Here is a 27,653-nt window from a genome sequence, read left to right as displayed (position 1 = left end):
ATCTATCTATCTAGACATCAGTCCGTCCATCCATCCATCTATCAGTTCTTCCATCCATCCATCAGTCCATCTGGCCATGAGTCTATCCATGAGTCCATCCGTCCGTCCACGCATCCATCCATCAATTTGATCCATTTTCTTAACCGCTTGTCCTCACAAGGGTCGCGGGGGTGCTGGAGCCTATCCCAGCTGGCTTCGGGCAGTAGGTGGGGTACACCCTGAACTGGTTGCCAACCAATCGCAGAGCACACCGAGACACACAACCATCCACACTCACAATCACACCTATGGACAACTTCAATTAGTTCAAGACAAGTTCAATTAACCTGATATGCATGTCTTTGGAATGTGGGAGGAGACCGGAGTGCCCGGAGAAAACCCACGCAAGCACGGGGAGAACTTACAAACTCCACCCAGGAAGGCCGAAGCCTGGACTCGATCTCGAATATATATTTGACATGGGTTGAATCAGTCAATAGGTTCTACTTATGCCGTGCGTCAGATTCAGTACGTACGTGTGGTGACGGTAGCGGTGAAGGGCTGACTGCGACCTTGGTCTCTGAGCGCCACCAGGTTCACTGTGTACTCCTCGCCTGGTCTCAGGCCGGTTTGTACAAAGGATGTGATCGTGCTGGGCAGTTGGGCGGTCATCCCGCCGTCATTGTCCTGGGAAATAGAAAACAAAGAACAAAGATGTGATAGGACGCCAACATTGGATTGTCCGGCATACAAAGCCAACACGTAGATTTTGTGTGCATGCGTGCGTGCGTGTGTGTGGTCTTTGTTTTTGTTACATAGTGGGGCCAACATTTCGGGATTTTCACAGAGTTGTGGGGCCCATCCGTCCATGTGGGGCCATTTAGCTGGGCCCCACAAGTTTAGACTTTTTTTTGAGGGTCAAGACTTGGTTGGGTGATGGTTGAGGTTAGGGTAAGGAATAGGGGTAGGCAATCAATTTTTAAGGTTGGGGTTAGGGGAAGTGCATTATGTCAATGAGATGGCCCCACAAAGATAGTAAAAACAAACCTGTTTGTGTGTGCGTGCGTGTGCGTGTGTGTGTGAGGGTTAGTCATATAAAAGCAGTATTTGCTTTTACACCATGGTGGCGTCTTGGTAGTCCAAGTAGTCCTTTACTGCTAAATATGGCAATTGATAAGAATTTAGCGATTCCAATTCCATTTATCTGCTTATTTATCTGATTCCATATTGATTTCCTTGTTAATTTTCATTGGGTGAAGGAATACAAATAATACAAATGATGACTTTAATGGATAATATTTAAACACAAACTATATGGATGCATCCTAGCTTTGTGTGCACGTCCCAGGCATGGATAGATAAACAAAAATACAGACACGCAGATGTTGGGAATCACTGTTCTAACCCACAAATTTATAACTACACGCACAGCTGGAGGAAATCCAGACAGATGCTCCACCTGCATCTCCTCCCTAAAAGCCTGCAAGATGAAGGCTCATGTCGCGGGATGTAAAAAGTGTAATTACAGATGCGATCAATTTCAATTAATCACTGCAAGCTCCGTTGCCAGGATAGCCATGCAGCGACAATGACAACTGTAACGTTTCAATAAGAACCACAAAATGATTACGCATAACAATGAATTTTCGGCTACATTTTGCTCATTGTTTAGTAATAATTTCCCTCCTACGAGAAGGTCACTTTGATGATGAACGGTCAATTAAAATTGTATGGTCCTTGTCTGTTCTTGTGTTTTGTTGTTGATTCATGATTTTGCTTCAGTTGATGAGTGATTTTAATGACACTTGACGCAGCATGTTTGGTTCATTTATTAGAAGAGAAAGGGCAGCTTTGGATCATTTTGTTAAGAGAGGCAAAAGTATGCAATGTGTTCACGGGCCACATTATGGTTTGGTATTACTGCAGAGTAAATTCTGTAGAGTAAATTTGACTATTTAGATATGAACTAAATAGACTCAGTTTTAGAGTAGGCTGAGATTTACACAAGGAAGAGAGTAAAATACTAAATTAAAGACAAAAAAAACACATCAAGAGTTGAGGAACGAACTCACGACCTTCAGCTTGTGAAACGGCCACACTACGACCTGATCTATGCCCCTCCTACTGCTTTTCTCCAAGATACCAAAGACATGGTTTTTGGTCTCTTGGAGCTAGGAAGATTCCATGCAACCATGAAATCAGCTGCAGCTTAAACTAGCAAAAAGCAGGAGCTGCATGGCTCAGGGAGTAGATCGGCTGTCTCCCAAGCTGAAGGTTGCGAGTTCGTTCCTACCTTGAGTCACTTTTATTTTGTATTTTTTACAATTCTTTATTTTACTCTATATTACTCTAAAACTGAGTCTATTTGGTGCCACTCTAAACAAGAGTCAAATTTATTGTGTGTATTACTTATTTTCAAAGAGGATAAAGAATATATGCCGGTGAGTATTGTCATATTGCATGTATATAAGCATTAAGACAAAGTACTCCACACTGTAATTGTCCCTGCATTTCATTATCATATTTTTATGGTATATGATGATATTTTATGATGATATTTTGCTCATAAATTTAAGAAACCATTTTGGCAACAGTGCGACACCTGTGCAGTCGAAGGAGTCACAAAGAATATGAATTTAAATGAGCAATTCCTATTACTTGAACAACTTTAAACAGCAAAACCACCGAATTTCAAAGACCACTTGACGATAAAAAGCCTCTGAACTTTCAAAGTTCCAAGTTTTGCATCCAATGATGCATATGTATCACAAGCTGTTGGGATGTACAGGCAACAAGATGCTGCAAAAGATCTGGCGTCTGCTTGCCATTTTCTCTTTCAAAAGTGTCGGGATGAGTCACAACGTGCATTTTGAACTGTGTTTAAGCCACAAGCATCAATTCACACAACTTCATGTTCACGACGACGTTACGTAATGTGCAAATGTTTCATTATGCATCCCGATCTTAGAACTGTTTTGAAATGCACTTCGGATTCTTCAGTAAAACTTTGTGCTCTGTTTTTGCTGTGTATTTTCTGGGGCAGGTTTCATTAGCTAAACTTCACGACTAAACAATTCTTGCAAACTGAATCTACGTGTTATTTTAAAGAATGCCCCGCAAATGATTTAATGTGGAAATGTCAGCTCCGCTGTAGTTGCAAAATGTGAAGTTCACCCCTCCTTAAAAGGCAACAAATTAGTTTGCACAAGCAAAGGCTTTAACGCACATTCCCATTAGGAGATTGTCAAAATTCACAATCCCCTATTGCTGGATTAAATTCACAGCGCAGGACTCGAAACTCCTAATGTGATTTCCCTGGCGGCTGCGAAAGTGCAGGAAGAAAGGGCCGGTGGGTTGGGGAGTGAGGACCGCTCGCAGGGAAAAGAGGAAAGCAAAGCGAGGTGAAAGAGGATGGAGGTTACCTTTGGGGCTAGGCGGCGCTTTGGAGATCACGGCGAGGAGGTGGAAAATGGAGAGTAAAAATGGGATGGAGGGATGAATGGGGCGTTGGATGTTACTGGAAAGAGAGAGAAAGAGGGCAGCGCCATGAAAGGCTGGATGGGGAGAAAGCAGAAGGGAGCGCTAAAAGCAATGAAATCAAATTAGGAGGGACCTGTTTTTTTTTTTGTGCTTGGAAACATTTTGAAGGGCTTGAAAGAAATACCAAAAAAAGGATCCGGAAACCGGCCAAACCAAAGCACATCTCCCCCATAGGAGACCTTAAAGGAGAAAACCAATTATTGTGAGAGGACTGAGATTAAAGTGCCCAGAGTACCTGAGTTTACCGCCAGATTTAGAAGGAGAATGGTTTTTGATTACTGGCTTTGGACCCAGTCTGACTACGGTCTAACAAAGGGTGGTGCTCTCAAAAGGGTTTACCGGATCATCCTTTTAATAGCTAATAAGCTTCACACAATCCGGCAGTCGAATTCAAAACAGACTTTGAATTGGGCAAAACCAATTCATTGCCATATTTTGCTCTTTAAAGTCATCATCCATTTTGTGTATTTTTCTTAAATCTCATCAAAGCTCCTCATGAGGATCCGTGTCTTTCTTTACGCCATTTGGAAAACAAACACAAATCATTAAAATTGTCAGTAGTTAATTTTCTCTAGCATAAAAAAAAAATCTACTCTCTCTGGCTCCATCTATTATCTTTACTTTGATTTTCAAGAAACCACCACACCCTGGAGAAAAACAACCAATCCTAAACAGAAGAAGGCGTGACCAATGAGGTGTCAATCATATCACAAGCACTCGCGGGCACATTCATAATATTGCAGGCAAATCCTCGCAGCCTCACTTTGACACGTCACCTTGGGCTTCAGGAGATTTGCTCAAATGAAACCAAGATGGAATATCCACTTCCAGAAGAAGAAAAAAAAGACAATTTCTTGTTTGCTGTCTATCAGACGAGCGAACAGAAGCATAAAAAGAAGGAATTGGACATGATCCTTTACAGGTTGAAAGAGCTCAGGCAGCTGACAGGATTCATGAGTGCTTCTCTGATGAAAAATAAATGCCCACATAATGAAGAGGGGAGAAAACATTACATCATCACTTGTGCTCCTAAATTGAAATAAAATACTTCTAAATTGAAATAATCACCATCATCTTTTTTTTTCTCTTTTGTGACACTCTTTGTAGTAGATTGGACGTGACAAACACTGATCAATCACAAGCTGCTTGTAACGGTCACGTTTCCAAAGATCCGCCATGTTCACGAGTTTCCGCATTTCTTTGATACGCGGTGATCTCATCCAAAAGAAACTCAATGCAGCCATAGTATTTTTTTTTGTTCTTTACTAGTTTGTCAAACCAAAAGCTGCCCAAGAATTTTCTCAGCCCATTCGCATAAAAAAATTGCTGACGACAATTTCGGTCACTGGCGCTTCTTGTTAGGATTCCCCATTGACAACATTTCACGTCATCGGTGCTCAAAGTGTTAAAAATGGTCATTTCAACCACACTCAGAAATGGTTGCCTTTGGCCAGAGACTCACGTGGGACGTTTGTGAAGTGAGGCTACAATCAAATCTTGGTTGCAGTTGCAGTTACAGTAAAAGTTGCAAACGGACTCTTTAATAGACTGTTAGCAATAATGCCGCAGTGTACGTACCTTGGGGATGAAGCTGATCTCCCAGCCGTCGAAGGAATAGTAGGAAGGCTGCCACTGGACCTCCACTGATGTCTCAGTGATGGATTTGAAGAATAAACCGTCTGGATTAGAGAGGTCTGGCGTGGAAACGAGAGACGGATTATTTTCCTTCGGTGACCCGCACGGCCCATAAATCACATCCATCGCATGCTCGACGTGTCCGATGTTGAACTTTTCCCTCATGCATTAATTTGCTCCGTGCCTCTCCTTTCCAAATGACATTTCACGTAATAGGTTGGTAAACCTTTCCAAAGATACTTCTTAATTGCTCTTGAAACAATTATTCTTTTGATCTCTGTTATGCGTGAAGCCATTTACATTTTAAATACGGAGCTCAAGTACTGAGACCCATTTTGAGGACATAGAATATCTATTTATAATATTGTTTTGAATATGCGCAGTGTTCAATGAAATGAGACAATTAATTATTATTCTGGAGTCAAATATGATGTTCCAGGCACAGGAAGCTACTGTGCGTCTCAGCCGCAGCTCTTCTGTCACTCAACAGTATGACGTGAAAAACATGGCTAAAAACCCTCAAGAATTGCTAAGAACAGGAGTAGGCCAAAAAATACCTGTTGTGAATTTCATTGAGGGTTACAGAAATGGTTTGATTGGACTGACTGCCTCAAAGACTCGCGCAACAGAATACTAAGGTACCATCATTTTTGTTTGTTTGTTTTGTTTGCCAGTTTTCATAAAAAATCATTCTGTTTAACTTCAATAATAAGGCAATATCCGATTTTCAGTAAAGATGTAGTTACTTTTATTTTTGTCCACTTCATCTTTTGTCAGTGACTATTTTTCCTGAAACAGACGGGTATCAACAATTTTGTCCACACGTGTACTGAATGTTTGGGGTTATCCAGGCAATTTCATGCTTTCCATGAAAACATACTCTTGTATATACAATAGACTACCAATTTTAAGTTGAATGTTAGAAATCTTAAAAATGAAAGAAAAACATAGTTTTTCAGCACATTAACAAAGCCTACACTGTTTCTGATTAATTTAATAAAATCAGTTTTTTTATATATATATATATATATATATATATATATATATATAAATTGGAGAGAATAAGAATACATATACATTAATACAAAGTCATGTGAACTTGAAAAGTTGCCTCGAAAGTTTATGAATGAATACAAATACTGTACCATATTCTGATTTGGAAATACTAAAATATTGGCGACATGCTGTGCTTTCCATTCCTTATTTATAAACTGGCTGAATTCTCGTATCTGCAAGTGTGGATGCAAAACACCTCCAAGTCTATGTACGTGTGTGTGTGTGTATGCGTGTGTCTGTATTTGTTCCAGCGTGTTTGAGCGAGAGGAAATGGGGAGCAGGTGGCGCAGGTGACATCCTCACTCTGTCCATGCTCGGGAGCGTACCGTATTTGTTTTCTTTATGCATTCAAGATGAAAATGAATAAAACATGGCGCCACACTTACAGGTTGCGACAGTAATGCTGGCAGGAACACTGATGCTGTTATTAATGACGGCAAACACATTGATGTTGTACTCCACGCCTGCGTCCAGGTCGGAGACAGTGCAGGATGTGGTATTCCCTGGGAGACGCATTTCTAGTTGGATACCTGAGAGACGGGAAATAGACGGGAAATACACAAAAAGGTTGGTCTTTTGAATTATTTAGAAGCTTATTGTCAACAGATTTTTTTTTTTTTTAGGCGTCCAGTGCGCTTTGACATTCACGGCCATCTCCAGACTCACCTCCTGGACTGCTTGGCGTGAAGGTGATGAGAAAGTCCGTCAGGACCACGGAACCTTCCCACTCCAGTTCGATATCTCTATCTGTTACCCCTCGGACCTTCAGGTTCATGGCAGGTGCAACTGTTGAAGGAGAATGAGCGAATTCAGTCGTGACACAAAAGGAGTTTCGGATTTTCTTGACTGCTTCAGAGTACCGCGTCGTTGGCCATGAGTGCATGCACAGCAAAGAGAGAAGGCCGAGCAGAAAAGGTGGATAAAAAAAAAAAGAAAAGAAAAAAAAAGACTGACTTCGGGTTGGCCTTGGCGCTTTAGAGCCCTCAAAAGAGCTTAAAACAAATGCAGCTCATTCAGAATTCTGCTGCTTGGGTTCTGACCAGAACGAAGAACATATCCTCCAGTTCTAAAGACTTTACATTGATTACCAGTCAGCTGTAGAATAGATTTCAAAATCTTGCTACTGATCTATATACCACTGAATGGTTTGGGTCCTGATTACATTAAAGACATGCTACTGGAATTGAAACCCCGTAGGGCTCTGAAGTCTGCTCACTCGGGTCAATTATTGGCGCTCAGAGTTCAAAGTAGACATGGTGAAGCAGCATTTAGCTGTTATGCTGCACACAAATGGCATAAGGAAATCAGCCCCAAGTGTAAATGCTTTAAATTCCAGGTTTTTAAAAAAATATGCACTTTTCTGCTAAGTAATTTTAGCGTTCTTTCTTTCTCTTTTTCTCCCTTCCTTCCTTTCTTAGGTGAGGAATAAATGAAAAACTAGACGGTGCACACTATTGAATCACCATTTCAACTGAACTACTGGAATATATAAAATATTCTAATTCTTATTTATTGAGATGCATGTTTATATATTCGGACTGAAGATAGCCAGAAGCAAGATCGAGGTAATGAGTGCGTGCGCTAAATCCTGAAAAACATCTTGAAAGGAACCTTGTTTTATAATCCAATGCATTTACAACTCTGACCAATAAAATTAGCATAAATAACATCAGATATGTAGTCAGTGACATCAATTGCAACATGTTTATTGTACTTGATATAAATTCTATATTTTAGCAAAGTAATCTGTAGCACAAGTTCAGCTAAGTTTTTGAGACTATAATGCGCTGTAAAACTGTTTCTCTGCTCACTGCTAATCAATACAGAGCAATGCTTTAGTTGTGACTAAAATATATTTTACTCAAACCTAATTCGCAAACTATTTCATGTCAGCTGGTGACATCCGACTCTCGGGCGAACAACTGATTATCCTGCATGAAATAATGTGTGATTTATGCTAAAGATGCATTTTTACACTCAGTGTGGATGCGAGTCACATTTTTCCTATAACCTTATATACAACTTTTTCGCCATTCCTCCTATCTTGCTATCTCCTTTGTGTTCGGCGCTGATGATAGAGGCGGTGATTGTATGGATGCTGTGCTACTCATCGGGTGATTCGCTTGTCAGTTATGGTAGCCGGCAGTGAGAGGCAGACACACCATGAGATGATTTGTCAAAATTTCTGACACTGCTTGACATGTCGCCGGCCGTCACAATGGTTACATCTTTCATTTTTGCTGCCGTAAAAAAATGTACGACCACCATTTTGGAACTACAATGGGGTGGGACTGAGAGGGCCAAATTTGTAATAACAACTTGTTGTCTGCTGACTATGTATTCACTAGTTAATATATGACTTTATTCCATCTGACTTTTATATTACGATTTACGGATAATACAACTTTATTCTCACAAGATTATGACTTTTCAATACGGATATCATTTTTTCTTCTGACCTTTTTTTCCCCTCATAACATTCACAACTTTTTGTTTCTCTGTAAAGTGAAAATAATTTCTAAATTTGGCAAATCACAAAGAAAAGCATAGTTAACAACCCCGCCAAATGATTTGAATGATATAAACAACACCAAATGTATAAAATTAAGCTTAAAAATCCAGAAAAATCGAGCCTCGGATTTTCCACACTGATGAGGCACTCTAAAGTGGCCACGACCGTGTGGAAGCCCCTGTCCATAGGCTGGCTGTTACATCGGACTTCTTTCTTTGTTTGTATCCTGCTCCACTTCCTTCTCTCCATGATATGCGCACACTTGCAGCTAACAATGGGGCGCTCTAAAGCGGCCTTACCAGCGCGAAACCTCTGTCCACATGCTTGCTTTTACATTGGACTTCCTAATTTTTTTTAAATCTCGTTCTTCCATCTTCTCTCCGTGATGAGTGCGCACACTTGCAGCTAACAATGGGGCGCTCTAAAGCGGCCTTACCAGCGCGAAACCTCTGTCCACATGCTTGCTTTTACATTGGACTTCCTAATTTTTTTTAAATCTCGTTCTTCCATCTTCTCTCCGTGATGAGTGCGCACACTTGCAGCTAACAATGGGGTGCTCTAAAGCGGCCTTACCAGCGCGAAACCTCTGTCCACATGCTTGCTTTTACATTGGACTTCCTAATTTTTTTTAAATCTCGTTCTTCCATCTTCTCTCCGTGATGAGTGCGCACACTTGCAGCTAACAATGGGGCGCTCTAAAGCGGCCTTACCAGCGCGAAACCTCTGTCCACATGCTTGCTTTTACATTGGACTTCCTAATTTTTTTTAAATCTCGTTCTTCCATCTTCTCTCCGTGATGAGTGCGCACACTTGCAGCTAACAATGGGGCGCTCTAAAGCGGCCTTACCAGCGCGAAACCTCTGTCCACATGCTTGCTTTTACATTGGACTTCCTAATTTTTTTTAAATCTCGTTCTTCCATCTTCTCTCCATGATGAGTGCGCACACTTGCAGCTAACAATGGGGCGCTCTAAAGCGGCCTTACCAGCGCGAAACCTCTGTCCACATGCTTGCTTTTACATTGGACTTCCTAATTTTTTTTAAATCTCGTTCTTCCATCTTCTCTCCGTGATGAGTGCGCACACTTGCAGCTAACAATGGGGCGCTCTAAAGCGGCCTTACCAGCGCGAAACCTCTGTCCACATGCTTGCTTTTACATTGGACTTCCTAATTTTTTTAAAAATCTCGTTCTTCCACCTTCTCTCCGTGAAAAGATTCTACGATTCGCTCTAAAGCGGCCACATCAGCAGACTATCCGAAAGGAAGATGTATTTTCGGAGTTTAGGCAAAGCTAGCTAGCTAGCTAACTGCACGTTGCGATCGTGCCTGATAACCACTGTTGCAAAACAGAGGCTCAAGTTCTTATATCGTGAAATAAATCAAGATATTATAAGGGTGAAAACAGTTTAATACTATATCTTCACAAATGAGTATGACAATCTTTTCACTTTTTTTCAGCTATTGTTCTCAAACATGTACAATGTTTGAATGTGAGATACTTAGAAACAAACCTCTGAATTCACTTTACAGAATCTTTATAACTGAAATAGTTAACTTTTTAAATCCTATGGCTTTTGGGGAGAACTCCTCGTCAATAGTTCTATGCACTACTGTCATCTTCTCAAATCGACATTCTTCTCCCTAAGTTGGGTTTCTTCTATCCTGAGAAAAAATAAATGAAGAGCCGCGAGCGAGCAAGCAAGCGTGAACGCAAAAGGCAGAGCGCGGTCCATCCACCAGGTTGAAGTGGCAATCGTCGAGTCAAGTCATGCGCCGAGAGGTGCTGTTGAATTTTTATGCGCCTGCATAAACAAGAGTGTTTACAGTTCATCCGGCCAAAAACAACGACGGTGAAGGAAGGGAGACAGGTGAAAGGCACGGCGGGAAAGACCAAACACACGCGACGCCGTCGACGGTACGAGTAGATGAAATGAGGGAGACGCTCAGACAGGAGATAAAAAGAGAGGAGGCGGCGGTCCGAAATGAGGGACATCAGACGAATGGAATAAAGGAGAATTTGGAGGAGCAAATGCGTCTTGTGATATTGAACTTTACAACGCAGTTGCTGAAACCTCCACGGGGGAGCCTTTGGATACCTTGGTGGCCTTTTCAAGTACCCCGTGACAGATGGCCACCGGCTGTTTAGCATATTGGTCACTTTGTAGCAGTCAATCTCATGAGAGGGGAGCGGGGAAGCGGGGATTTCCTGAGTTGCTGACTGCGAGACGTTTCTATATTTCATCACTTAAATGAAGGCGGTAACAATTCAGTGAAATGGGAGTCATCAGTGACAGACACAAACTATTCGATGATGGCAGACGGCATATTATGCTTTGAACAAGAGACCATTTATGATGACTTCAAAGTTTGAATATGCAGAAGCGATGCGACTTTCGACCATCTTAGTTCGGCAAGAGGTCATCGGAGAGCAGCTCGTTTAGATAGAACTTCATTTAGCGTCACACTTGGCCTCGTTTGACATCTCGTTTTACAATAAAGTATTAAAGTGGCACAATTCAGATATGGTTGTGTAAAAAAATAATAATAATAAAAATAAAAAACAAGATGAATCAGATATCTGCTAGTTTGTGTGAACACATCGTAAATGAAATCTACAGCAACAACATAGTTCATTATACAGTAGGAGGTCAACCAATTAGCCGACTGTACTACTTTGTATTAATGCTTAAAGCTTAACGTGGATGATTCTCGTCTTCAAATCGGTCATTTTACAGAGCAATTTTGACTTTCGTATTTTTGAATGCTCGTAATTTCTAAAATCTAGAATAAAATATTTTATTTGTTTACTTGATTTGAACCAATGCTGACTTATAGTCTTATAAAAATAAGTTTTAGCATGTTATGTCATGTTATGTTGGGATAACTTTATTCAAATATAAAAAAAAAGAAAGAAAGTAATTGAGACAATTTAAATGTGCTTTTGTTATTCTTCGTAAAGCATTGCCGAGGTCATGGTTCGGGATTCTGTTTTGGGAGATAAACAAAAAAAAAAAAAAGACTGATTTGCTTGCAAAAAAATTTGATCAAGAAATCTAAATTTTGCGTTTTATTTATGCTGTATAAATTACAACAATTATATTCAGCTCAATAGAGATCCGGACGTCACGTGACTATTTCTCTGAACACGCCCCCCCTGCAGCAGGAAAGTAGCGGTGCAGCGTTAATGGACAACAACGGTGAGGAGGGCAAAAAGTAGCGTTTATCTGTCAGCTTTCCGCATGAGAGCATTGACAGTCACTTTGATGAAAAGAAGATGATATACATGCGCGAGCGAGGTGGACTTGTTGGATTGCCGATGAAGTGTCAGGAAGGCTTTTTTTTTTTCCCAACTCTGCGACGCTACTAGTGGAATTACCTCCTCTGTTGCCGGTGAATACTTTCAAATCTGATCATACAAAGGCTTTACAATTTTGTACAATCCAAATTTATTTCCCCTTTATTTGTGGTCAAAATGCCATATTAGTTAGCAGTTTCACGCAAGTCTTGCAGTGTTATTTAGGTACGTTAGCAACTTAGCAGCCGCCGCCGTCATTTATGCCGTAAAAAGTATTTTTTATGGTGGTGGTCATTTATAAAACTCAACTGTGCAATCTCTATTAAAAGCAGCACAAATGAACGAAAAAGATGATTTCCCCCACATTTTGCGTGTGGTAACAGTTAGCATCTGCTGATTCAGCCACCATGTACAAAGGGCAACATTGGCTACGCATTGGTTCCCTCTTTTGGTAGCCTGGAGCATGCTTGATCCTTATATATATGATATGCCTCTCCTCGTTGTGGCAGCTGGTCCATAACAGCTGTCAATCATAGCTCAAGTGTGCCATTTGCTGTTTACTCAAAATGGCAGACGCGTTTTCTATACTGCCAAAATGGCTGCGCTAACGCCCATTTTGGGACGCGTGACGTTCTTTTCAATGATTTGCTTTTATTTACTTCTATTCCATGAAACCGTTCTGTGGTGCGCTAAACGTTAGGCACCGCTGCACTTTGCTTCGGAAATATCAATGACGGTATCGATGAAGCAACTTTGACTCGCCTTTAGTCGCATTGTGGTCGTCTGCAACAAATATTTTGTCGTTCAACCGCGAGTGTGCTCAAGTGTGTTCTTTCAGATGTCTTTCAGGGAAACACACAATTATCTACCAAACATGGCTCTCAAACCTTTTCATACACAGAAGGCACAAAATCCGAATTGGGCATTTATAAGGCAGCAAATGACGTTTGTCTGAAACTGACTTGGCTCTTGACCAAGACACAACACGGTATCGTTGATTGAAATTCGAAATAGGACCTTGACTTTAAATTCAATGAAAATGGTGCTAATCCAACTCGATAGCAGTTCAATGCCGGAGACTTTTGTAAAACTGCAAGAAGTGTTACTTAGGCAAGTATCCTTCTAAAGGCATTCGGCAGCCATCTGAAGGTGAGACTTAAAGGCTCATTAGATGTAATCAGCATTCTATTATTGGCGACTAGATCACATTCTATGCAACTAAAAAACCTTGATGGTTAAATCTCTGTCTGACAACAAAGGTCAGTATATCATTAGGCCTCACCTTCGGAGAACATTGACCCCCCCCCCCCCCCCACACACACACACTTGCAAAATCACATAAGAAATATGTTCTTTGGATAAGATTTATATTTGCTCAGCCACCATGATGTCTGATTGCGTTTATGAGGTTCAAAGACATTCATGTTTGGATTGACGTATTCACAGGGATGTTGGAGGAAATGGGGTGTCCAGAAAAATAATAGAACAAGCACTTTTCCAACAAATCCAATGATAATTGAATGGACCTTTGCAGGCCCCTTTTTCATGGTCAATCATCAAAATAATCCATCCATCCATTATCTTGAATCCGGGTCACGGCACCAATCGTTTCCTCTTTAATGCTCACCATATAAAATACAATTTAAATACAGTGGTACCTCGGAGTTTGAACATAATTTGTTCCTGCTGTTCAAAGTCCGAATTGTTCAACCTCCGAAATATTTTTTCACATAGGAAATAATGTGAATACAATTAATCCGTTCCCAATCTCCAAAAATTACCATTTTTATTTATATTTACGTTTTTTACATTTACAGTACAGTACAGTATTTAAACAATAAAAATACCTTACCTGTTGTGGTGTGATGGCATCAGTGTATGATAAATGCTGTTAATGCTAGCTTTAGTTCAGTGCTGAGTTTGTGTATTTTACATTGGGCATACTGTTAGACTACTAAGCAGTCCTTGCGTGCGTTGTTTAACGTCAGGCACGTTGTTGAACAGCTAAGGGGGGTCCTCGTGCCAGTATTTACAGAAGTAGACACGGTAGTTACAACTGCGCGATAATTTCCTTCCTAATTCCTCTGTGGTTCGTAGCATTGTATGTTTTACTTTGCTGCCACTGGCACTGTTGCCTTTCTTTGGGCCCATGGCGAAGAAAATTGTCGTGGAAAAATCAAAATGCACTCGAGAGTATGGAGCACCTACGGGAGTCTTCACGATCTGACGGGAAATGAGCAGCGCATCGTCTCAACTGCCGCAACGTGAGCATTCGGCATTGCTCGGCTTCACTCGGCTACCCGTTAGCTTGCTTTGCTTGGGTATTCAAACTCCGAAAATGAGTTCAAACTCCGAGGTTCCACTGTATAAAAAATAACTACTAAAAGTACTGTAACTACCAGAAGACTATACATTTTTAGTTGAACTATTAAATGGATGCCAGAAAGATTGAAGCACGACCATGGAGCCCTTTCTGTGCCAGATGCTGAAGAAGGTCTAATCTGTCAGAAATGGTTCCTAATATTATACTATCTGGGTCACTCACTATCCTAGTTGAGGTTCTTGTCCATCAAACTTAATATCGATTGGTGACTGGCTTGGAAACTTTTGTGTCATTTTTTTTTCTAACCTTGAACTAATTTGTAGTTGTTCCTGAGTTGTGCAGATAAACTGTGTTGTCGGTAAAACCATGCATGTCTGGGTCAATCTTGTAATTTGTTTATTTCTATGTGATTGTTCACCTTTTTGTGACACAATTATTGCTGACTTACTGTTCAGGTCGCTATTTTGTTTACATTTGCAGTCACAAAATGGTAGTGTGAGATGCTTTCAGGTACACTTAGAAGAAAGTGAATGTGTTATTTTTATGGGTGGCAGGTGATTACATTTTAAAATCGTAATTAATCGCATGACTTTAATAGTTAACTTACGATTAATCGCAGATTTTATATCTGTTCTAAATGTACAATAAAATGTACCGTACATTTTCCCCCCTAAATTTTCATATTCTTATTAGCATACAAGTGGAAAAAATGTGAAACTAATAGAAATATGGCTGCATCTTTTAGGCATTGATACAGTCATTTCATAATAATTCAAAAATTGAGTTTAAAAAAAAAGTACTGTATTGTAAAAAAAAAAAAAAACGAGTGTGATATTGATTTGCATTGAGGATTTTTCTGCCACTGGATGGCATAATTGCATTTTAAAGACGTTGGTGACAGCTCAGTGCATTTCTTTTTTTCTTTCTTTTTTTTTACATATTAAGAGCTATCTAACATTTAACATGAAGTAACCTGTGAAATTCTGCATATTTTTTAAATTATAAAATACAACTTGACTGCAGTCAGTCTCCACAAATATATGCATTATTATTAAATGTATTACTTCTAAATTTTGACGTGGACATTGCGATTAGAATTCCACCAGTACAGGCTTTCCAAATAAGGGGCGGTCATTAATCGCGCGTTAAAAAAAATGAGTGGCGTTAAAGGAACTTTAAATAATTTGACGCCCCCTAGTTTTTTTTCTTTCTGTAAAGTATATTAGTTTAAAAATTACAAGAGAAATTAACAATCGTATATGCTTTAACACAATAAGATCAACTGTTGCAATGATTCATTTTGTTTGGTAATATGAGATTTAATTTGTTAGAGTTGTCACCTTGTCGTTGTTCCTCCAAATAGTCTAATATTTGAGTGAAAAGTTAGCGCTTTTGAATAATTACTAATTAAAATAAAACACATTTTCATCACAATTGTACTCGGTATGCTAAGCGTCTTGGACAAAGAGTGGATGAAAATTTAAAAGTGTTTTTAAAAAATGTGTCTGACTTGTTTGACATGAAAAGAATCATAAAGCATCATCGGTTTCTACTGTGCGCGCCTACGCTAAAAAGTCAACTTCCATTTATCTGCGTGTAATAAAAAAGCTTATTGGAACGATAGTGATATACCTTTGCTGTCAAGATAAAAAAGCGCTACTCCGTTCAAGTTGATCGCTGCTTTGTGGGTGGATAGACGCGCATGTAAAGATACACTTCCTCTTATCTGACGCCTGAAGCATTCCCATTTTAAGTCAACGGCCGCCATTATTCCTCATAATGGGAGGTGTGGTGGCCACCGGAAACATATTCCGCTTTCCTGCTCTTTTCGTAGCGTGGAAGCACTTCAGCCTGCCAACCTGCAGGTCTCCGCTAATTGGACGATGTTGTTTGGTATTCAGCAAAAAGCAGCGCCTATTTTCCACATCTAATTGAAAAGGCATCGGCAATTCCGACCACCGGACTCGGATATAAATAGGCCGGCGAGGAGGGCTCAAGCGCAGAATACTGCCCCATCTGTCATCTGCTCCCATGTCTGTTCTCATCCATCACTCGCTCCCAAATGGCAGGGGAGGATCTGATATTTGGGGTGGAGGTGCATCCGACAAAGACGGGCGAGTCTCCCAGGCCGACTCAGCGGCGGCTAATGTTGACGCCTCTCTCCGAGGATGAATGTGACGTTTGACAAACGATTGCTTCTACACCTTCTGCTGTCCGGCGAGTCGCACACGCCGCCGCCTGCATTCGAATGAGGCCGGCACAGGAAAAAAAAAAAAAGCGCTACATAATCTATAAAGCAAATGCATCACTGGGATCTGTGGGGCTCGGGTAGATGCCACGCATTAATACTACGCCAGGTGGTTGAATTAATTTCCTCCAATTAAATCAGTTTTATTTATCTGCGCACATAGCGCGCACATATGTCCATACCTGCTGACCTGCAGTTGAACTTCCAAAGTCAAACACCTCAAAAGTGGTGAACTTAGAGGTTTTCTGGCAAAATGTGACACAACAAGTCAAACACAAGAGATGCTAGAGATCAACCAGGGCCATGTTGAAAAAAAAGCTTCTTACTCACATTTCTAAATAGATTTGTAAATAATGGTGAATCTTAGCTATATTCTAATGCTAATTGCTGTAAAACGGAAAGATATAGCCTTGCCTGATGAAAGAAGATACTTTAATCTTTCGTTTGGTAGGTTTCATGTTTTAATAGCAATAGAACACAATATTCTGTGGGCCTTTGCAAAATCAGTCAAAATCCAGTAAAACAGCCAGGAGCAAAGGGGATCGCTTCAGTGAAAATGACTGGGAGTGAATGAGGCCCTTACTTGGAAAGCCTGTTCTGGGGGAATTCCAGTCGCAACGCAGCAGACACGTCCACGTCAAAATTTGGCAGTAATAAATGTAATAATAATACATATATTTGCGGAGACAGGTGTTAAGTTGCATTTTACAATTTTTAAAATGTGCAGAATTACACAAGTTACTTCATGTTAAAGATTAGCTAGCTCTTAATATGAAAACAAAATGCACTGGGCTGTCACCAACGTCTTACAAATGCAATTATGCCATCTAGTGGCAAAAAAATTATCTCAACACAAATCAATATCACACTTGTTTTATACAGTACAGTAAAAACTTTTTTATTTTAACTCAATTTTATGAACCATTATGAAATGACTATCAAAGACTAAAAGATACAGCCATATTTCTATTAGTTTAACATTTTTACCCACTTTTATGTTAACAAGAGTATGAAACATTTAGAACAGATACAAATTTGCGAGTTATACTATTGAAGTCTTGTGATTAATTAAGATTAAAAAAATGTTATTGCCTGACACCCCGAATTAATATAGGCCTGTTTGCTGTGCCCCCCTTACAGGATCTCAGTCTGAGTGCCCCCCCCCCCCCCCAGTTAATATTTGTCAACTGTGGGCGCCTGTGATATTCTTTTGTGATTAAGAGCAATATAAATAAACTTGACTTGATTTGAAAACGGAGTGCCGTAAAAGTTGACCAGTCCGTTTTTCTACGTCTCTTGGACGAGTTGTGTCTGTTCCGTTTCGTTTTCACTCTACATGCCACAATGGCAATAAATCTATTCTTGATTCTGATCTCAAATGTGACAGAGGTGGAACCTACCGGAGTTGCAGTCATCTCCTGCAAAGCCATCCTGGCACACGCAGAATCCTTCCTTGCAGATTCCCTTCTTGCTGCAGTTGTTGGCGCAGTAGACCAGCGAGCAGTCATCGCCCACATACCCGGGCCGGCACTGGCACGTTCCGTTGACGCACAGCCCCTGGTCCGAGCAGTCGTTCACGCACCTCCCGACCATGCAGTCTTCGCCGGTGAAGGAGTCCTCGCACACGCACTCGCCGTCGATGCACAAGCCGCGACCCGAGCAGTCGGCCGGGCACCGGGGCTCCGAGCAGTTTTCCCCGGCAAAGTCGCGGTCGCAGACACACTCTCCTTCGATGCACACGCCCTGGCCGGAGCAGTCGTCGGGGCAACGGGGCTCGGAGCAGTTTTTGCCGGTCCAGCCTTCCTCACATATGCAGCCGCATAGCTCTATGTCGAAGCTGCCGTGGCCATTGCATCCTGGGAAATAGTCGAAACGGCCTGGGGAACATTTACAAATGAAGTCATGTTACAGTGCTTTATTTATTATTTTGATTTGATGTTTGCTCATTCAAACCCAAAAACGTGTAAATATGTTTTTTAATACTTTGTCCTTCACTCCTGAAAACGTATTTATGTGTTTTTATGTATTTTTATGCAAGAGCATACAGAAAGCTTGGATGCTGCTTCTGATATGAAGAGGTGGCTTAAAGCAATGATAGTTATTTAAAAAAAGAAAACGGCCAGCAAGTGACAGCAGAGTATAAGATATCAACCAGGGCCAAGTTGCAACAAGCTCTTTTCCCCAGTGTTTTCAACAGATTTGTGAATAATAATGAAAATTGCTGCAAAACGGAAACAGATACAAATAATCATTTTTTTTACAGCCATATTTCTATTAGTTTCAATTTTTTTCCACTTTTATGTTAACAAGAGTATGAAACTTAGAAAAAAATATTTTATTGTACATTTAGAACAGATACAAATTCACGATTAATTGTGAGTTAACTTTTGAAGTCATGTGCTTAGTTACGATTAATCGATTACAATTTATTTATTATTTTGATTAGATTTTTGCAATTAACAAATTTAAACCGAAAACGTGTAAATATATTTTTAATACTTTGTCCTTCACTCCTGAAAACGTATTCATGCGTTTTTTATGCAAGAGCATACAGAAGCTTTGATGCAGCTTCTGACATGAAGAGGTAGCTTAAAGGAATGGTAGTTATTTAAAAAAGAAAACGGCCAGCAGGTGGCAGCATAGTATAAGAGATCAACCAGGGCCATGTTGCAAACAAGCTCTTTTTGACAGTGTTTTCAAGAGGAATGAGAATAATGATGAAACTTAGCTATATTCTAATGCTAATTGCTGCAAAACGGAAACAGATACAAATGTACTTTTTTTTCCAATGAAAGACGAGACTCTAACCTTTCTTTTTGTAGGTTTCATGTTTTTATAGCAATAGAACACAATATTCTGTGGGCCTTGCAAAATCAGTCAAAATCCAGTGAAACAGCCGGGAGCGAAGGGGGTTGCTTCAGTGAAAATGGCTGCGAGTGAATGAGTTAAAAACAGCAGTTTTTGTGCTCAGGCCAAAGCCAGGTCTAATAGAAAAATCTTGCTTTGGCAACATTTTGTGGTATATTGTGGACAACTATAGATTTTTCCCCATTCAAAGAAGTCTTAAAACAAATCATTGGAAAACTGCAGCAATATTGCCATTAGGAAATCTAATTAATCTGTTCAAGACACCTAAGAATGTTAACAAACAAATACATTTTATAGAGCGTAATTATATAATCAAACAGAAAAGAATGTGGAATATATATGAATGGTTAAAGAAATTAAAAAAAATAATAAAATATCCTTTTTAAAAAGCATTTTTGGAATAGATTTAGAAATGAATCCAGTTTGTTTCAGTTCAGGTCTCCCAATTAAAAATGAACTCACACTATGTGATAAAAAGTTACATAAATGAATCTGTTCATCTGTGGATGGTTGTTTTTTGCAAGGTATTAATGGAGTTAATTCCTTTGGAATATCTAACAAACATTTTACATGACAAAAATAAGACCAATTTCACAAAATCTGGCAACCATACTTGACCTATCTCGGACCTGAATATTCTTTCTTTATTGTACAACTGAGCCTTGTTAACTCGGATACGTGATAATATGACTGTTTCCTTCTTACAAGTTTTTGTCGAGCTGAGCTGTAATTTGATTTGTTTTCTTTTTATGTTTACTTCATCGAGTATGTGACATATTGAGTATATGCATGATGACATATTCATGCTTCTATTTGTATAAAATGAAAATGAAAAGAATAAAAAATACAGTATGGTGGGAAAACACATGACCTTTAACCTTTATTGAAGACTCTTGATGATGTGTGAAAGTACTGGGAACTTTCTCTCGCGCTATGGTGGCTTCTCGTACAATCATGCTCATGAACACAAGCCACTCGAGAAATGCTTCCGATGAAAGCGCGACGTGATGCTCAATTAAGAAAACACTTAATTAACAAAGCAGCACTGTCGATGCTTTGTGTTTAACTCGATTCCAGGAAATGAGTGGGTGAGTCGCACGATGAATTTGGTTGTTTTGGACTGTTTTTAACTGTGCAAAAACCAAGCAGAGTTATGAAATGAAATTGGGACAAAATGGATGGGGGGGGGGGGGGGCTTGTGAAATTGTACAAAAACAAGGACATGTGAAAACCAAAGTTCCAATGTATTTGATTTGAGAGGAGGAGCTTCATTCATTTAGTCAGGACATAGCTTTGTCTCATAGCAAAAAAAGTGCTTTGAAATTGCCAATGGACGACATGGACACAAAATATTGGGCCATTCAAGGGCCCTAACATAAACAGAAACTAACAATGAAGGTACATTGGGATCTAATTGAAAAGCTTTGGTAAAATGGAAGCATTTCCACAAACTCTAAAGAGTGAGTTTACATGCGTCCAACTGATTTCAATATCATGCTCGACCTCATTCATTACAAATGAAAAGAATATCAATTCATTTCATACATAAAATATACCTACTTGGTTAATAAGCAAGACGGAAGTAAATATTGTAAATATTAAAAGCCACGCGGCACGGCAGGCTAAAAGGACAAGATGAAAAATGTATTTGATCTTATCCTTGATTTGTATCTTTTGTTAGATCGGCCTTTTATCTAAGGTGAGCTGGAATTTTCCTGGGGGCTTCAATCTTAAGACAATAGCTTTCACTTTCATCCTGCACATGCTTCAAGTCAGGGTGGAATGAGAAATGAATTCCATAAAAATGGAGTGTGTAATTAGACGGAGGATACGACTTTTAGTTTTTTTTTTTAAAGCTACCCTAACGGACATGCTCGTCAGACTTGACTAGGCGCGCTAGTTAATCCAGTTACCAATGTCACAACAGAGTGATGACTTGAGGTACAACCAGGTTGGTGAATTAAGTGCTCATAACTCAAAACACTCATATCGCAAATCCTTTTTCCACACTGAAATAAATGGAACCAAAGCAGCTAAAATGTTTGTAAGAAAAATAGTACTCTACTCTATAAATTTGTGCTTTCTAAAAACATACAGTAATATAATTCATACAGAATGTAAAGAATTCAACAGTTTGTGCATTGTGATTTCCAGGGTTCAATTCCGGTGTGCGCGCCTCGGCCACTAGGCGGCAGTATAATACAGGCATGATGAAGAAAAGTTTCCCAACTAAGGAATATAGTAAGCCGCAGTTATTAGTCTCTTTTCACAGAGGATAAAGAATATATGCTTGTGGTTATTGTTATTGTCTGTTTGTCTACGTGTTCTGTCACTTATCCGCTGCTAGCTAGCTAGCTAGCTCTCCAGACTCACTCACCAATGGCTGTGTTCTCCCGACAGCAACCGGATCCGCATTGCACTCGGAGCATGGAAAGCTCTTTCTCCAGCATCTCCACCCTGGTGGCCAGCTGCTGGATGGTGACAGTTGCCGGACAACCGCACGCCGCTTTCGGGATGCTGATACGGTGAGTGAACGTCATCTAAGCAAGGAAAAGATAATTTTTTAAAAATTAGTATTTGATTGCAGTCATTTTTAGGCAGTAAGGTAGAAAAAGCTACCTGACTGTCTGCATCTAGCGTCTGTTCGGTGTACTCCGTAGGTTCAACTGGGTCCAGTGGGCCCTCCACAGAGGCTCGGGATCCAAGCTCAGCACGTTGGCCTTGGAAAGAGAAAGAGTTTTTTTTCCCTTTTTATTATTTTTATTTTTTTTACTGTACTGTTCTCAAACCCTGGTCCATGAGCCAAAGTTTACACAATTGGAATAAATTGGGATGTCATTTTTTAAAAGTGCATATCTACTACCTATGGGGGAAAACATAAAGCATGAATTACGTATTTCTAGCATTTTTACAGGAATAACTTAACAAAAAAAAAAGTTTTCAAAATATTGTTAGCCTCATAACATTACTGCCTAAATAATTTCTAACTGTTTTTTTTTACCAAATCAATAAAAAAAATACCAATATGTTAGTTAAAAAAAAATGTCTTTCACTTTTGCCTAGGCTACATTAATGTATATATATATTAATTTTTTTAAAGAGTAAAGCCGTATTATCCAGGAAAAAGGGCATAACATTACCACAATTAAATTAAAATATACGTATGGACTGAAATAAATCGATTCACATTCAGTCTCTCGTATTTATTTATTTCTTATTAAAGTTTGACTTTGATATTATAAATTATAATATTACAACTATCTTGGAGAAATATATATATATATATATATATATACACATATATACTTTTTAAACAAAACAAAAAAAATCCTTCTTGTCTTTCTTACGCCATTTTTGGGGTGTGAAAAATAAGACTTAAATTTCATAATATGTACTGCTTTTTATATAGCGTTTATCTATACCACGTGTCACGATCCGGTCCTCGAGTCCTGCATGTTTTCGAGGTTTCTCCACTCCAACACACCTGATTCAATGATGAGGATAATTATCAAGCTCCTGAAGAGCTTGCTAATGAGCTTAAATATGAATCAGCTTTTGAATTTTTTTACTACATTTTCCCACAAAAAAATATCCATTTGTTATCATTAACAACTTTTCTTGAAAATACGAAACTAAAATATGGTTGTTATGTTTAGTTGACACTTAGTTTATAACGAGATACTAAAAAAAAAAATCTTCCCGGTACCTCGACGGAAAAAGTTGAATCTACACTACCAAAATGTGACCCGTTGCAGTTAATGAACCTCCATTATTGACAGATTCAGCTTCCCAAATGGTAATTGGAGGCCTAAGGTGCCTTTTTCCATGGCACATACACCACAAATGAAACATTCTTGTCAAGTGAACCTTGACCCTCTGAGTTGACAAACAAATATCCAGCTGCCCAGTTGGCGAAACACAATCCAAAAACAGGCCTTAAACTTGAATACCCTCACATCTGTGTGCAAACAAAAGCCGATCACCCGATCACCACCCCCCCCCCCCCCCCCCCTGAAAATCAATCAATACCATCATCTGGTGGCGCCGAGGCGTCAAGGTCGACCGAGCAGAACGATTCCACGGGTACGTTGATGTTGTAGACGTGGTTGAAGACTAACGGCTGCTGCTGCATCGTCTGGTTGGTGGAGGAAGTTGAGGAGGTTTCCCCATCTGGGATCTGTCTCCTGACTCGGGTGGTCTGAACTCGCTTGTTGTCTCCGGAGGGCGCAGCATCAGTAGCACCCTATAGAGGAAGAAAAAACAAACAAACAAACACTTTTTTTCATGTTTGTTAAAACAGTCATTTAAAAAAAAAAAAAAAGTAATAATTGTGTATGACAAATGATTGACACCTCATAAGTCACAGCTTCTGTCTCTGATTGGTTTATTCTCAGGTGTGTTTTCACAGAAATCCTACTTTCAGGTCATAATGACCGCCTTCACAATAAAGTGATTTGATTTGAAAACGCCTCTTTAAAATGTAATGTGATTTAGAAAAAAATAAAAATAAATAAAATATATATATACACTGTATAGTAGGGGTGTCAAACGCTAATTTTTTTTTTTTTAAAAATCGGAATTAATTACAAGACTTCAATAGTTAACTCACAATTAATCGCACATTTCTATAGCCATTCTCAATTTACAACAAAATATATATTTTTTCATACTCTTGTTAACATAAATGTGGGGGGAAAAAATGTTAAACTAATAGAAATATGGCTGCATCCTCTAGTCATTGATACAATATTTTCACAATAATTCATAAAATTGTGTTAAAATTAAAAAAAGTTGTACTTTTACTGTAGCACACGAGTGTGATATTGATTTGTGTTGAGGTCATTTTTTTTTTCAAGCTGTAATTTTGACACCCCTAATATATAGTGCAGAAAGATTTTTGAGAGAAAACTTGTTACCTGCAGAACCACAAAAAGCGCAAAAGCCAAAATCCAGCCTGCCGTTGGCACCGTGGCCGCGTGGCGCTTCAGGGCAAGAGGCATGCTGGGAACAAACCTCTCCACTCCACTCACACCTGTGGAGGAATTAATGGGGAATTGGAACAGCCAAAAAGAGCCCGAAATAGTACAGTGGAATATCAACAAGAGCACATTTCAAAGTACGTTTGCCCTGACAAGAGTTTATTTCAATCATTATGAAGGAGTTCAGAGTTAAACCAGTCTTAAAAGACGGATTATTTCCGGTTATACTTTTATACTATTGCTTGATGGCACTGTGTAACTTTGCTGCACTTGTGTGAAAGGACTCCGAGTGTTATCTTCAGTAAATGGAACATAAATACCTTTGATCAGATGTGGAATAATTGGTTTTCGACAGGAGGAGGGGAAAGAATCAACTTTTGAGGATTGAAGCAGCAGCTAAGAAGCGCCGAACGCATTTCTCTGTGCAATAACGGACATTTGATCTCTCCACACGGGAGGAATACTCAATCAAGTGTTGCTCAGGGAGAGAGCTGATAGGAGGATTTCAGGAGAGACGCGGTTTCGAGCCACGCACGCCGCTGTAATCCTCTCTCCGCCGAGTCGGGAAGTGAGAGAGGAGAGGAGGAAGGAGAACGTGGCGGGATAAAACGCGCGGTCCTCCTTCCAGACAAGACGAGACAATGAGTGGAGTCGGTGCAGACGTTCAGTGTTCAGTGTTCTGACAAGATAAGGTTTTTGTTTGTTTGTTTGCTTTTACTTTCAGCCATTTTCAATAGTGTATTTACAGACACAAGTATTGGATTGTCATGAGCATTTTGCCGACAGGAAGTGAAAATAAAATACAGTATGGAGTTGGTCATTTTTTGGAGCGTGGGTGCCATAGACTCATTGATTTTTAACACACGCACAAAAAAAAAAATCAGTATGTTTATTGCTCTTATCCTGTCTTATCCACCACAGGGCAGAAGAGGAGCAAAGCGCTTTTCACACTGCAGTCGGGGATTTTTATTTTTTGCAACAATGAAAGCTATGCCTTGTTGAGGTGTGGTCTAACAAGCGCAACAATCAGTTTTTACTTCCTGGTAGGCTGCTACGTTAGCACGCCAAATATGGGCTTGCTGGCAACCGATCATTTCGTGTTGCCGCGTAACTTTGTCACACTACTATAGTGCGAAGGGGCTTATGGGTTTGAGATACAAGCCGTCATTCGGCTGATTTTCACCTCTGACTTGCGAGCAAAATGGTATTTGAACACAAACGGTGGAGCCACATTTTAGACAGGCATATATTATTTATCCTCCGTAAAGAATGACATATTTATACAACTTGCTGAGGAGTTATGACTTTATGATTTTACTGCCCTCAGGTGGCCACATCCAGACACCAGAAGGAGAAGCACAATATCCATTGAATTCAGACAACAAATTTGTATTGTTCCGATACCGTTTTTGGCCCCTCGATACCGATTCTGATACCCAGAATTACGCACCGATACCTAGTTTTGTTTTGTTTTCCCAACATGAAAAAGCTGCCCTGCTATTGGTTCAGAGCATTGAAGGGCCAATAGGATATCTTGGCTCGGCATGCAGTGAACACGTCACACATCAGTGAACGTCGTACTCAAGCAAGGCACAAGATGCTGCAACCAAAGTCCTATATTAGCGTCGTAAATAATGGTATCGGCATGTTACTTGTTGGTACTTGCCGATGCCGATACTACTGTTTTAATGCATTATCGGGCCCACTCCCGATACCGGTATCGGAACAATAGTAATAGCAAAAATGATTTCATTATTCATACTTTATTTAATTATGTTTTTACTGTATACATGGGGTGCAAAAAGTATAGTTATTAAAAAAAAAAAGAGAAAACAAGTACAATTGCTTATTGTGTTTACAAAAAAGTCATATGTCAGTAATTTCACTAATGTGATACTACTGTAAACCCACTTTTGCAGCCTCCTGTGTTTTTATGAAGTTCAGTGTTCAACGGGGAACGATGATTGGAGATTAGTGTTTTGCGTGTGGGCAAAGAACATATTAAACTTGTATCTCAAGGCGCCATTGTAGTAGAAAGAGGAAATAAAGGCCAGTTTATTTGATCTGGTAACAACATTGCAGTTGCAAACTCTTCACCGGGTGGCCTTAATGGGTACTCTGTGGATGTTACTCATTAATTTATTCGGTAAAGATAATCAGCAAAAACAAGACTATTTCGTGCCATGTTCTCTACATACTGTTTTACTGAAAATTATTATTTTTTTAATGGCTGTTATATTGGAAGGGGGCATTTAAGGGTTATCTGCAGGTTCATCTTCTTAGAGGCATTTTAATTAAATGTAAAACCCCTCATTCATGAAATATGACCAGTCACATGGGCTCAATATAACACCATCAACCTGAGAGCGATATTTTTTGACTAATTTTCTACTCCTGCTAGTGATTCAGTTATGCTAAAATGCAAAGCACACCTTTAAGACTTTTGAAGGTTGGATGCAAGAATTAGTGTTGTCATTTCACTGACAATTAGTAAAATGTCAGGGAAAGGCTACTTGAACAGCTGAACGTTATTTGGGGTTCATCGGAGGCACTTACATGGGAGCAGGTGTGTGCTGACTCACATTTAACATGAGCTTGAAAGTGATTGGTTAATTATGAACACGTCCCAATTATAGGTGGGTGAGCACATTTGCGCAATCACATTATTTCAGTTGACTTCCCCTTTCAAAGCGATTTAAAACAATTGAGCTGTAAAGGTTACAGGCCACATTAACTCTTTGACTGCCATAAACGTTATAAAACGTTTAGCATAAACCTAGGGAAGGGCGCCGAGGACGTTAAAAGACGTCCCCTATGTTTTTTTTTTTTTTTTTTCAAAAACGGGTGCAGGAAAGCCTTGGGCAGCTGTGCTGAAAGTATCAGGCAGATATGATTAGTCAAAGACTCGTTTTGGCCCCTAGAGGGCAGCGATGACTCTCTTTGCACAAGGTTGGATGGGCCGCCCACCGTGGGCGTCAGTAGAAGACGTGAGGCGGAGCTAGAGTGTTGAGGAGACAATGGCTGATCCAAGCCACAATGGCTTGACCAAGCAACCGGTTACAAGCAGCTCAGCTTGAGCATTTTTTTCAAAGACGGAAAGCATCAATCAATACTAAAAAGCGCATTGATGTCAACGATGATGATGACAACGAGCTCTACGCCAAAGTTGGAAGCTTTGGCGTGACTGTTATGAACACGTAGTAAGCCTCACGGCTAAGC

The 27,653-nt window shown here is 39.8% G+C and overlaps 1 protein-coding gene across 1 annotated transcript in view; it reads right to left on the bottom strand.

Annotated features, from left to right (window-relative positions):
* Positions 1 to 27,653, bottom strand: part of tnr (tenascin R (restrictin, janusin)) — a 216,626-nt gene that overhangs the window by 66,135 nt on the left and 122,838 nt on the right. The window contains exons 6-14 of the mRNA XM_086071928.1: positions 24,372 to 24,487; positions 23,485 to 23,698; positions 22,075 to 22,175; positions 21,833 to 21,995; positions 17,988 to 18,464; positions 6,877 to 6,996; positions 6,597 to 6,740; positions 5,098 to 5,213; positions 516 to 666 (exon numbers count right to left, since the gene is read on the bottom strand). Coding sequence (XP_085928054.1) covers positions 516 to 666; positions 5,098 to 5,213; positions 6,597 to 6,740; positions 6,877 to 6,996; positions 17,988 to 18,464; positions 21,833 to 21,995; positions 22,075 to 22,175; positions 23,485 to 23,698; positions 24,372 to 24,455 — 1,570 coding nt within the window. The 5' untranslated portion in view covers positions 24,456 to 24,487. The remainder of the gene's footprint in view (positions 1 to 515; positions 667 to 5,097; positions 5,214 to 6,596; positions 6,741 to 6,876; positions 6,997 to 17,987; positions 18,465 to 21,832; positions 21,996 to 22,074; positions 22,176 to 23,484; positions 23,699 to 24,371; positions 24,488 to 27,653) is intronic.

This window comes from Leptonotus elevatus, chromosome 1 (assembly GCF_054856555.1).
Source record: "Leptonotus elevatus isolate MCC_2025b chromosome 1, RoL_Lele_1.0, whole genome shotgun sequence".
Lineage (NCBI taxonomy): Eukaryota > Metazoa > Chordata > Actinopteri > Syngnathiformes > Syngnathidae > Leptonotus > Leptonotus elevatus.
Note: the sequence above shows the minus strand (reverse complement) of the source record. Positions and strands in the feature narration are given on the sequence as shown.